At 48.7% G+C, this 12232-nt stretch overlaps 1 protein-coding gene across 1 annotated transcript in view; it reads left to right on the top strand.

The window, feature by feature from the left end:
• Nucleotides 1–12232, top strand: part of pde11a (phosphodiesterase 11a) — a 144599-nt gene that overhangs the window by 95404 nt on the left and 36963 nt on the right. Inside the window, exon 12 of the mRNA XM_060930569.1 lies at nt 1437–1544. Within this exon, the coding sequence (XP_060786552.1) occupies nt 1437–1544 (108 nt within the window). The remainder of the gene's footprint in view (nt 1–1436; nt 1545–12232) is intronic.

Genomic DNA, 12232 nt, shown 5'->3' with positions numbered 1-12232 from the left:
AAGCCAGTGTTTGTTTTTATGCTGCAAGCTGGCATTCAGCAACCAGAGGCACGGTGGTGTACTGGTTAGCACGGTCGCCTCACAGCAAGAAGGTTCTGGGTTCGAGCCCAGCGGCCGGCAGGGGCCTTTCTGTGTGGAGTTTGCATGTTCTCCCCGTGTCTGCGTGGGTTTCCTCCAGGTGCTCCGGTTTCCCCCACAATCCAAAGACATGCAGTTAGGTTAACGTGGGGCGGCCTTAGGCTGAAGTGCCCTTGAGCAAGGTACCTAACCCCTGACTGCTCCCCAGGCGCTATAGTGTGGCTGCCCACTGCTCTGGGTGTGTGTGCGCGCGTGTGTTCACTGCTTCAGATGGGTTAAATGCAGAGGATGAATTGCACTGTGCTTGAAGTGTGCATGTGACAAATAAAGGTTTATTCTTCTTCTATGTGTAACAATAGAGCATCAGAGTCTAGGGTGACATATCTACGTGCCGGAAATATGAATATCTCAAGCATACACTACAGATGAACTGAGTGTTGAGGTGCTTTTGTTTGCCGTACACATTTATACCACTCTTCAAACACAAGTAAAGTTACTGAGCATCATATGCAACATGTAATTACTTCTGTTAAATAATTCACGTTTAAAGGAAGTAACAGCATCAATATACATAATGTTTGTGTCCTTTAGCCAAGCTGGCTTTTCGGGGAAAAGAATCTGTCACAGAAAACTGTGCTTGTAAACACACACACACACAGAGAGAGAGAGAGAGAGAGAGAGAGATTCATGCAAGCAATATGTTGAACAGAAGTAGTGAATGATTTGAGGCAGAAAGGTGCTCGGACCTTAGACGCCATAGATGGAGATGTTTGAATTTGTGTTGTCACGGAAAGAAGAATGTCAAGGTCAAAAACGTCACACCTCTGTCCCGTCATGCCGGATGTACCTTTTACAGAAACACTGATTCCGACTCTGTTACTATCATTCATTCTGGCTCAGAGGTGGAATGACACAGACCCCTGTTCCTATTCAGATGTTTTATACAGAATGCGAGATGAAATAAAGGCGTAAGAATTCCGCCTTGAACAGGCTGAGTGAAAGGGGCCTCTCTACATACATTCTCTGATAAAACTCTCAGCTACAGGATTTTTCAGCGCTTAACATTTCCTGACTCTGTTCTGTGCCACTCTTTAACCTCATGCTTCATTGGTCATGTTGCTCGATATTACATACATACGGTATGGCCATAAATGTTTCTCTCTCTTTTCCATCTGTCATCTGTTTCTTTTCTACCTCATATCTTTTTCTAAAAATAAAAGTCAAGGAATAAAATCCTCTCCAGCTCTAAACCCTTTATCCAGCTTTGATACAGAAGACTTTACTACTGTTACATGATTCTGTTCTTCTGTTTTACTCAGGTTTCTTCTTTATTTCTGATTTGTACTCTTTTTCTTTAGACTCTTTGTAGGTGGCTGTTGACCGTGAGGAAGAACTATCGTATGGTTTTGTACCACAACTGGAGACACGCGTTCAATGTCTGCCAGTGCATGTTCTCCATGCTTACTGTAAGTCACACACATACCGGTACAACGAACAATTTAATATTGCTTATTGGTTCCATGTACTTTCATGTGTATGATGTGTGTGTGTGTGTGTGTGTGCGCGCGCGTGCGTGTGTGCGCTGAGTTTTTCAGTATTTGAGTCAGGGAAATGGGAATTCTCTTTACACTTTGCATGCTGGAATATTTTTTAATGATTTTTTTAAACCACTTCAATAATTAACATGACAGAAACTAAAACAAGGCAGGAGTAATAATGTGCCTGTGCTGAAATTTTTAGTGTGTAGAGTTTCCATTGCTGTAGCCTGTGTATAGGAGGACACACTTCAGCACTGCTTGACTGGTGCTTGCATCACTTTGCACTTGGTCTGTTCTGCTTCATGCTGGAACTGTTCCCTACATCCCTGATTGTGTTTGTGTTGCATTTTTTCTACTTTTTTGAAACACATCCAAAAACAGTGTGAAAATGGGCCTGAAATATATCCAGTGAAAGCCAAACTAGAAGATCACTTATTAAATGGAAGTAAAATGCTTTCAGTGTTCTCTGCAGCACGCAGCCTCGGCAGGAACAGCACTAGTGCATTCGGACCACTATGAGCTGTCACACACGGAAGATCCATTCTTTGTATCCTTTGATTCAGTGTGCTAGGCAGAAGCAACCCTGGAGCATTTAGTGACCATCCTGGCTAATTTTGCCAATCCTCAAATCCACCCGAGTCTTGATGATTTGAGATCTCCAAGTAAAAATGCATTTTTCACTAAAACAAGTTCAACACAATGTCAGTAAGACTACTAGTAAGAAACATACAATGTGCAAACTATGGAATTATAAATAACATACAACTTTAATACATAACTAAATAGATTGGACATTAAGCTTTTGTGTTAGTAATTAGAAGGGTGTAAGTTTGAAAAACTGTTGGGATCTTTAGCAAGAACCATAACTCTCAATAATCTTGGATTGTATCCTTTCTTAATTTTATTTTTTAAATTTATTTTTCCAACAATTTCCAACCTTTTTTTATTGACTAAAAACTGACATGGGTGATGCAGTTGTGCAAAGGGTAGCATTGCTATGTGACATCTCTTGGGTTTGATCCTGTCTGTGTGGAGTTTCTGTGCACATTCTTGTCATGTCCATGAAAAAATGCAGATAGGCAGATGGTGAAGACTAACTACCTGTAGGTGTGAATGAATGTATGAATGAGCATGTGTGTGTGAATGGTACCCTATGATGGACTGGCATGCCATCCGTGGCGAGTTCTTTCACCTCGTACCCTGTAGTACCAGGATAGGCTCCAGATGCACTGCGACCCTGATCAGGAGAAAGTAATTACTGAAGATGAATAGATGAATGTAAAATGTCATACAGTGGCATGCAAAAGTTTGGGCACCCTTACTGAAAATGTCTGTTACTGTGAATAGTTAAGTGAGCAGAAGATGAACTGATCACCAAAAGGCATAAAGGTAAAGACGACACATTTCTTTTCAGCGTTTTCTGCAAGATTTGTGTATTATTTTTGTTTTGTACAATTGGAGAGTGAAAAAAAGAAAAGAAACACCATGCGAAAGTTTGGGCACCCCAATACATTTGAGTTCTCAGGTAACTTTTACCAAGGTTCCAGACCTTAATTAGCTTATTGAGCTGTGGCTTGTTCAAATTCTTCGTTAGGAAAAGTCTGATGATGCAGATTTCAAAGCTGTATAAATTCTCTGACTCCTCAAACTTGTCCCTTGTGACAGTTCATGTAGGTGGGTGGAGCACAGAAGGACGGCAGGCCAGAACTGAGTTCACAAAACTCTTTTTAATTAAGCTTTTCAGCTTTCATAAACACTCTCACCCACTCAGACACACGCACACCCATCAGCCATCTGGTTTGGGAGAGAGCTCCCTCTTCTCTCGCTCTCTCTCCTTAAATAGGGCGCGGTCACTGGGAAGACACACAAACACATTAATTAACGACAGGTGTAGTGATTCTGCCACTTACCTTCCCTGACTCCGCCCTCCTGTCACAGACCGATGCTTGACCACGCCCCCGCTGCCACATACCCCCACCGCCTGACTCAGGCCGGGCGGCTGTCCGGCCTGCAGCCGACTCCCCCCCCCCCCTTGACGGGAGAGGAAGTCCGCCACGACCAGCTGCGCCCCCGGCCTGTGGATCACCTTGAAGTTAAAGGGTTGGAGTGCCAGATACCAATGGGTGATCCGCGCGTTGGCATCCTTCATGCGGTGGAGCCACTGGAGGGGCGCGTGGTCCAAACAGAGGGTGAAAGGGTGTCCCAGCAGGTAGTAACGGAGGGCGAGGACCACCCACTTGATCACCAGGCACTCTTTCTCAATGGTGCTGTAGCGCCCCTCACGCACCGACAGCTTGCGACTGATGTATAAGACTGGGCGATCCTCCCCCTCCACCTCCTGGGACAAAACGGCCCCCAGCCCTCTGTCCGACGCATCCGTCTGCAACATAAAGGGGAGAGAAAAGTCAGGGGAGTGTAAAAGTGGCCCCCCACACAGTGCAGCCTTTACCTTAGAAAAAGCCCGCTGGCATTGCTCCATCCACTGGACTGGATCTGGTGCCCCCTTTTTAGTCAGATCAGTCAGTGGGCTGGTGACGTCCGAATAATTAGGTACAAACCTACGATAATAGCCAGCCAGCCCCAGGAACTGTCTCGCCCCCTTTTTGGTCTTGGGCCTCGGGCAGGCCGCAATTGCTACTGTCTTGTTAATTTGAGGACGCACCTGCCCATTGCCCAAGTAGAAGCCCAGATACTATACTTCCACCCGCCCAATCGCACACTTCTTCGGGTTGGCTGTGAGACCCGCTTGCCTCAGTGACCTAAGGACGGCCCTCGGATGTTCGAGGTGCCTCGGCCAGTCACTACTATAGATGATAATGTCATTGAGGTAGATGGCTGCATAGGTGGCGTGGGGGCGGAGGACCCTATCCATCAGCCGCTGAAATGTAGCGGGCGCCCCAAACAGCCAAAAAGGAAGTGTGACAAATTGGTGTAAGCCAAACGGTGTGGAAAAGGCCATTTTTTCCCGGGATAATGGAGTCAAGGAGATCTGCCAATAACCCTTTGTTAAATCCAGTGTTGAGTAAAAACGAGCCGTGCCTAGCCGATCGAGCAACTCATCAATACGAGGCATTGGGTACGCATCGAATTTAGACACCGCGTTGACTTTTCTATAGTCTACACAGAACCGGACCGACCCGTCGGCCTTGGGTACCAAGACCACTGGGCTGCTCCAGTCACTGTGGGACTCCTCGACGATGCCCATTTCGAGCATGGCCTCGAGTTCTTCCCGAACCACCTTTTTCTTGTGCTCGGGTAACCTGTAAGGGTGGCTACGCACTACCACCCCCGGGGGCGTCTCAATGTGGTGCTCTATGAGGGTGGTGCGGCCGGGCAGGGGCGAGAACACATCCGAAAACTCGGTCTGCAACTGGGCAACCTCCGCGAGTTGGGTCGGGGAGAGGTGGTCTCCACAGGGGACTGGAGAGGTACGCGATGCCAATGTTCCCTTTTGAACCTCCGGCCCCAGCTCCGCCTTCTCCGGAACCACCGACACCAACACCACGGGGACCTCCTCGTTCCAGAGTTTGACCAGGTTTAAGTGGTAAATCTGTAGTGCCCCACCCCTATCCATTCGCCTCACCTCATAGTCAACGTCCCCGACTCGCTGTGTGACCTCAAAGGGTCCTTGCCACTTGGCAACCAATTTGGAGCTTGATGTGGGCAACAGTACGAGTACTTTATCTCCCGGTGCGAACTCCCTAAGGCGCGTACCCTTGTCGTACAGGTGGGTCTGTCGTTCTTGGGCCTGCCGCAAATTCTCCTGAGTTAGGTGCGTGAGTGTGTGGAGTTTTGCGCGCAGGTCAATAACGTATTGGATTTCGTTTTTACATAGTGAAGGTCCCTCCTTCCAATTTTCCCGCAGCACATCTAGAATGCCGCGCGGCTTACGCCCATATAACAATTCAAACGGGGAGAACCCCGTGGAGGCTTGGGGGACCTCTCGCACTGCAAAGAGCAAGGGTTCAAGCCATTTATCCCAATTACATGCGTCCTCACTTGTGAATTTTTTAATTATGTTCTTGAGGGTGCGGTTGAACTGTTCAACTAAACCGTCCGTTTGTGGGTGATACACGCTGGTGCGGATCGGCTTAATACCCAACAACCTATACAGTTTGTTCAGTGTACGTGACATAAACGAGGTGCCTTGGTCAGTCAGAATCTCTTTGGGGATTCCAACTCGGGAGATAACGCGGAAGAGTGCCTCCGCAATACTGCGTGCTGAGATATTGCGAAGAAGCACTGCTTCCAGGTATCGCGTTGCATAGTCCACTAGAACTAATATAAAGCGGTACCCTCATGTTGACCGATCTAATGGCCTGACGAGATCCATCCCAATTCTTTCGAACGGGGTCTCGATTAACGGTAGAGGGCACAAAGGCGCTTTTGGAATGGCTGCTGGATTTACTAACTGGCATTCACAGCACGCCGTACACCACCTACGGACATCGCCGCGAATCCCCGGCCAATAGAATCGGGCCATTATTCAGGCTAGTGTTTTATCCTGCCCTAAGTGTCCAGCCATGGGATTAAAGTGAGCCACCTGGAATACCAATTCCCGGCGGCTCTTTGGAATCAAAAGCTGCGTGACTCACTCTTTAGTTTGAGTGTCCTGCGTCACTCGGTATAATCTATCCTTCATAATCGCGAAGTAGGGGAAGGACGGGGTAGCATTCGGCTGGAGCGTTTGACCATCGATTACTCTCACTTGGTCAAACACATGCCGCAGAGTCTCGTCTCACGACTGCTCTAATAGGAAATCCGCGAGGGATTCCCCAACAGAGAGAGGAGGGGCCGGCGGCTCCTCACTCTGACGCGGAGATGACGTAGACGGCTCTGTGACAGCTGCTCCCGCCAAAGCAACACCGGGACCTCCCCCTGTTAAATGGCAGGACCCACTCTTCACTAAGTGTGTCATTAAATCCCGAAATCCCGGCCAATCAGTCCCCAAAATTATAGAGTGGGTAAGGCGAGGATTAACCGCCGCCTTCACTATAAATTTTTCCCCTCAGAAAAGAATGTGGACCGACACTAAAGGGTAGTTGTGAACATCCCCGTGCACACACAACACCTTCACCAATTGTGCTCCCCCCAATGCCTCGTCTTGCACCAGGCTTTGGTGGATTGAGGTCTGATTACAGCCAGAATCCACCAATGCCTGTGTAACGTTCCCTACATGTGGGTGGAGCACAGAGGACAGCAGGACAGAGATCAGGGGTAAATAAGAGCTTTATTGCCGCACTTTTCAGCCTGACAACTTTCAAGGATAGAGACACACACACACTCTGTAGTGTTCTCGTCTGGGAAAAAGCTCCCCTCCGCTCTCACTCTCCCTCCTTAAATAGGGCGCGGTCACTGGGAAGACACACACAAACACAGGTTAATTGTCGTCAGGTGTAGTGATTCTGCCACTTACCTTCCCTGACTCTGCCCTCCTGTCACAGACCGGCGCTTGACCACGCCCCCGCTGCCACATACCCCCACCGCCTGACTCAGGCCGGGCGGCCGTCCGGCCTGCAGCCGACTCCCCCCCCCTTGACGGGAGAGGAAGTCTGCCACGACCATCTGCGCCCCCGGCCTGTGGACCACCTTGAAATTGAAGGGTTGGAGTGCCAGATATCAATGGGTGATCCGCGCGTTGGCATCTTTCATGCAATGGAGCCACTGGAGGGGCGCGTGGTCCGAACAGAGGGTGAAAGGGCGCCCCAGCAGGTAGTAACGGAGAGCAAGGACCGCCCACTTGATTGCCAGACACTCCTTTTCAATCGTGCTGTAGCGCCCCTCACGCACTGACAGCTTCCTGCAAATGTACAGGATGGGGCGGTCCTCCCCCTCCACCTCCTGGGACAAAACAGCCCCCAGCCCCCTGTCCAACGCGTCGGTCTGCAATACAAAGGGGAGAGAAAAGTCAGGGGAGTGTAAAAGTGGCCCCCCACACAGTGCAGCCTTCACTTCAGAAAAAGCCCGCTGGCATTGCTCCGTCCACTGGACCGGATCTGGTGCCCCCTTTTTAGTCAGATCAGTCAGCGAGCTGGTGACGTCCAAATAATTAGGTATAAACCTACGGTAATAGCCAGCCAGCCCCAGGAACTGTCTCACCCCCTTTTTGGTCTTGACCACACCCCCGCTGCCACAGCCTGATATGTATCCCCTTGGATACTCACCAGTATGCGATACGCTCCGGCCCGATCGGGGGTGGCTCCTGGCGCGTCGGGAATCCGAACCACCGCGCCCACCTCCATTACCGAGCACTGCTGTTGGAGGTGGCCCGGCTCCCCGCAGCACCAGCAAACCGGCCCGGGCTTCCTCTCTGCACTAGTGCTCTGGGGCTCACTCACCTGAGGGGGGGGGAGAGACAGACACAGAAGGGAGAAACAGAAGGGCACCGTGGGTGCGGCGGGCCGGCTGGGGTGGTGCCGGCCCCCACCTCCGCGGTGGGGGAATGGGGCGAGGAGGAGACACAGGAGGAGGAGAGAGAGAGAGAGAGAGAGAGGAGAGAAGAGAAGAGGTCGTCTGCTGTCCTGCCGTTGGGACAGCCGCCAAATGGTCCTCCACCAGCTCGATTGCCTGATCCAGCGACGCCGGGCGGTGGCACTGGACCCACTTTGCGGTTCCTGCTGGTAAACATGTGATGAACTGTTCCAGTACCACCTGGTCGATGAGTCCCTCGGCGTCGCAGCTGTCGGCTCTTAACCACTGCCAGCAGGCGTCCCGGAGTTGCTGGCCAAACGCGAATGGCCGCCCGACTTCCTCCAAGCGCAAAGTGCGGAAGCGCTGACGCTGCTGCTCGGGGGTGCGCCCCACACGCTGGAGGACGGCCCGGTGAAGGTCCGCGTAGGCCAGCCGGCGGTCGGCGGGGAGCTGTAGCGCGGCCAGCTGCGCCTCTCCCGTTAGCAGGGGGAGGAGGCACGCCGCGCGCTGATCCATCGGCCACCCCGAGGTCTCCGTGACTTGCTCAAAGAGCGTGATGAATGCCTTAGGGTCGTCCTGCGGGCCCATATTTGTTAGGGTGGGGGGGACGGGCCCACGGTGGGAGCATTGGTAGACCCCGCCAACACGAGGAGGTGCCGGAACGCCCGACGATCTTCCTGTTGCTCCAGCACCAGGGCCTCAAACCATTGTTCTTGCTCCTTTCGGAGGGCGCCTGGTGCTGGCTCTGTTGGGCCGTGGTGAGGGCGTGGATCAGGTCTGCGAAGGGGGAGGACTTCATGGGGCTGTTCTCTTCTGTGCTCATTCCTGGGTTTCAGCACCACTGTGACAGTTCATGTAGGTGGGTGGAGCACAGAAGGACGGCAGGCCAGAACTGAGTTCACAAAACTCTTTTATTCAGCTTTTCAGCTTTCATAAACACTCTCACCCACTCAGACACGCACACCCATCAGCCGTCTGGTTCGGGAGAGAGCTCCCTCTTCTCTTGCTCTCTCTCCTTAAATAGGGCGTGGTCACTGGGAAGACACACAAACACATTAATTAACGACAGGTGTAGTGATTCTGCCACTTACCTTCCCTGACTCCGCCCTCCTGTCACAGACCGATGCTTGACCACGCCCCCGCTGCCACATCCCTAAAATCAACAACCATGGGCTCCTCTAAGCAACTCCCTCGCATTCTGAATAATAAAATAATTGATGCTTACAAAGCAGGAAAAGGCTACAATAACGTAGCACATGTTTTCAGGGAGCTGTTTCCTCAGATTGTAATGTTATTAAGAAATGGCAGTTAACAGAAACAGTGGAGATCAAGGTAAGGTCTGGAAGATGAAGAAAACTTTCTGAAAGAACTGCTCGTTGGATTGCTAGAAAGGCAAATTAAAAACCCTGTTTAACTGCAAAATACCTTCAGAAAGATTTAACAGACCCTGGAGTGGTGGTGCACTGTTCTACTATGCAGCGACACCTGAACAAATATGACCTTCATGGGAGAGTCATCAGAAGAAAACCTTTCCTGCATCCTAGCCACAAAATTCAGCATCTGAAGTTTGCAAATGAACATCTAAATAAGCCTGATGCATTTTGGAAACAAGTCCTGTGGACTGATGAAATCAAAATAGAACTTTTTTGGCCACAATGTGCAAAGGTATGTTTGGAGAAAAAAGTGTGCCAAATTCCAGGAAAAGAACACCTCTCCAACTCTTAAGCGTGGGCGTGGATCGATCATGCTTTGGGGTTGTGTTGCAGCCAGTGGCACAGGGCACATTTCATTGGTCGAGGGAAGCATGGATTCGAATAAATACCAGGAAATTCTGGAAGCAAACATCACACCATCTGTAAAAAAGTTGAAGTTAAAAAGAGGATGGGTCCTACAATAAGACGATGATCCAAAACACACCTCAAAATCTACAATGAAATACCTCAAGAGGCACAAGCTGAAGGTTTTGCCCTGGCCCTCACAGTCCCCTGACCTAAACATCATTGAAAATCTGTAGATACTGGGTAGATCTCAAAAGAGTAGTGCATGCAAGACAGCCCAAGAAACTTGTAGAACTGGAAGCCTTTTGCAAGGACGAGTGTGTGAAAATCCCCCAGGTAAGAACTGAAAGATTATTAACTGGCTACAAAAAGTGTTTACAAGCTGTGATACTTGCCAAAGGGAGTGTTACTAGGTCCTAACCATGCAGGGTGCCCAAACTTTTGCTTCGGGCCCTTTTCCTTTTTTGTCATTTTGAAAATGTAAAAGATGAAAATAAAAAATTGTTTTTGCTTAAAATATAAAGGGAATGAGTCATCTTTAACTTTATGCCTTTTGGAGATCATTTCATCTTCAACTTGCTTAACTGTTCACAGTAACAGCAATTTTGACCAGGGGTGCCCAAACTTTTGCATACCACTGTACTTTTTAGCCATTTTAAGTTACATTTGGAATATCACTCACACTATAGTAACTATAAACAGTAGTTCCCTCACCAGCCTATCATTTTTCTCTTGATGTTTCATCTTACCATGTTACAGAGAATCTGCAAAGTGCAAATTCCTGCAGAAATACTTGATAATGAATGAATATAAATCTCTGACTTTTACAGAAGTTCTGACATTGGACATTTTTATCTCCTCACATAAAAATCGCATAACACCATATTAACAATTAGACAGAGACTGTGACTAAAGTCACAGTAATTTGTGCTAGCTGTTACAAACCAGGGTGGCTTGTCACCATACCCTATAGATCTGGAACGGTAAGAGATAGAGAATGACACTTAGTGAGGAAAAGTTGCGCCCTGCCGCCCTGAACAAAATAAATAAATAAAAACCTGATTGAAAAAAATCATGAAAATTGACAGACTTATAAGTGATTGAAAAAAATCCTGTTCTTCATGGATCATTCTGGATCAGTGATCTGGATCACCACCAAAAGTCATAGCAACATAATTCAGCCCAGAGGTATTCTGTGTGTGAAATTTGGTGATGATTGTCTGTGAAGATTCTCAATCATCCAGGTCATAGTAAACTGTGGATGGTAGAAAAGGGCAACTGGACTTGCTTGAAGAAACTTGAAAACGTTTCACCTCTCGTCCGAAAGGCTTCCTCAGTTCTGTCTGACTAATAGGGAGTATCAGATATTTATCCTCTCCTGGATCAGAAACAGAATCAGAATTCTGATGACAAGTTCATCTAAGGTGTCATTGAGGCATCATGTTGGTGTGGGTCACTGGAGGCTGGGTGTGAACGGCGAGTCATTAGGGTGATCAAGCTGACTCTCTCTGTCCTCCTGTGAGTCACCGAAAACAGCTGGGTCCTGGCGTACACCCAGCCATCTGGAAAGAGTGTCCAAGACCGCATTGTAGATGGTTGATAAATGATGTCTTAGACCCCCACCTCTGTTCAGTGATGGCCATTCCAGGTTGACAAAAATGGCTTCTTTAACTCCTCGCTCATACCAACGATCCTCTCTGGCTAAAATGCGTACGTTACAATCCTGAAATGAGTGTCCTTTGTTGTTAAGATGAATGTAGACAGCCGAGTCCTGGCCTGAGGAGCTGGCTCTCCTGTGTTGAGCCAAGTGCCTGCATAGCAGTTGTTTTGTTTCCCCAATATACAAGTCCGTGCATTCCTCACTGCACTGAATTGCATACACTACATTGTCCTGTTTGTGTCTGGGTATTCTGTCCTTAGGGTGGACCAGTTTCTGCTTCAGGGTGTTACTGGGTCTGAAATGTACCGGAATGTTGTGTTTGTAGAAGATCCTCCTGAGTTTCTCAGATCGACCAGAAATGTAGGGAATGACAATGTCCTTGCGTTTGTTCCTGTTATCATCCTTGTCCGTTATGTTCCTTTTTATGCTCTTTAGGAAAGCCCAGTTGGGATAACCACAATTCTGAAATGCTTTCTTGATATGATTCTGCTCCTTCTCTCTTGTCAGTTTTCACAACACACCAAAGGTAAGGAACGACAGATGCGCAAATTTCAAAAATTGCTGTCTAAAACCACCTCCTCCGGCAAGACAGAAGGGCTGACTTGGAGGAAGAAATCTGACAAGGCTACACAACCAGACATAGAAGAGAAATGGGTGAATAACTTATCCGACAGGGTACTCACCCAACCAGAGAGAGATGTCTTATCCAAGGGTCTTAACTTTGCAGTTTCACCTGAGCGGATACCGGTAGTAGAACTCATCACAGC

This window comes from Neoarius graeffei, chromosome 9, assembly GCF_027579695.1.
Source record: "Neoarius graeffei isolate fNeoGra1 chromosome 9, fNeoGra1.pri, whole genome shotgun sequence".
NCBI classification, from domain to species: domain Eukaryota; kingdom Metazoa; phylum Chordata; class Actinopteri; order Siluriformes; family Ariidae; genus Neoarius; species Neoarius graeffei.
The sequence above is the reverse complement of the archived record's forward strand: the minus strand, read 5'-3'. Positions and strand labels throughout refer to the sequence as shown.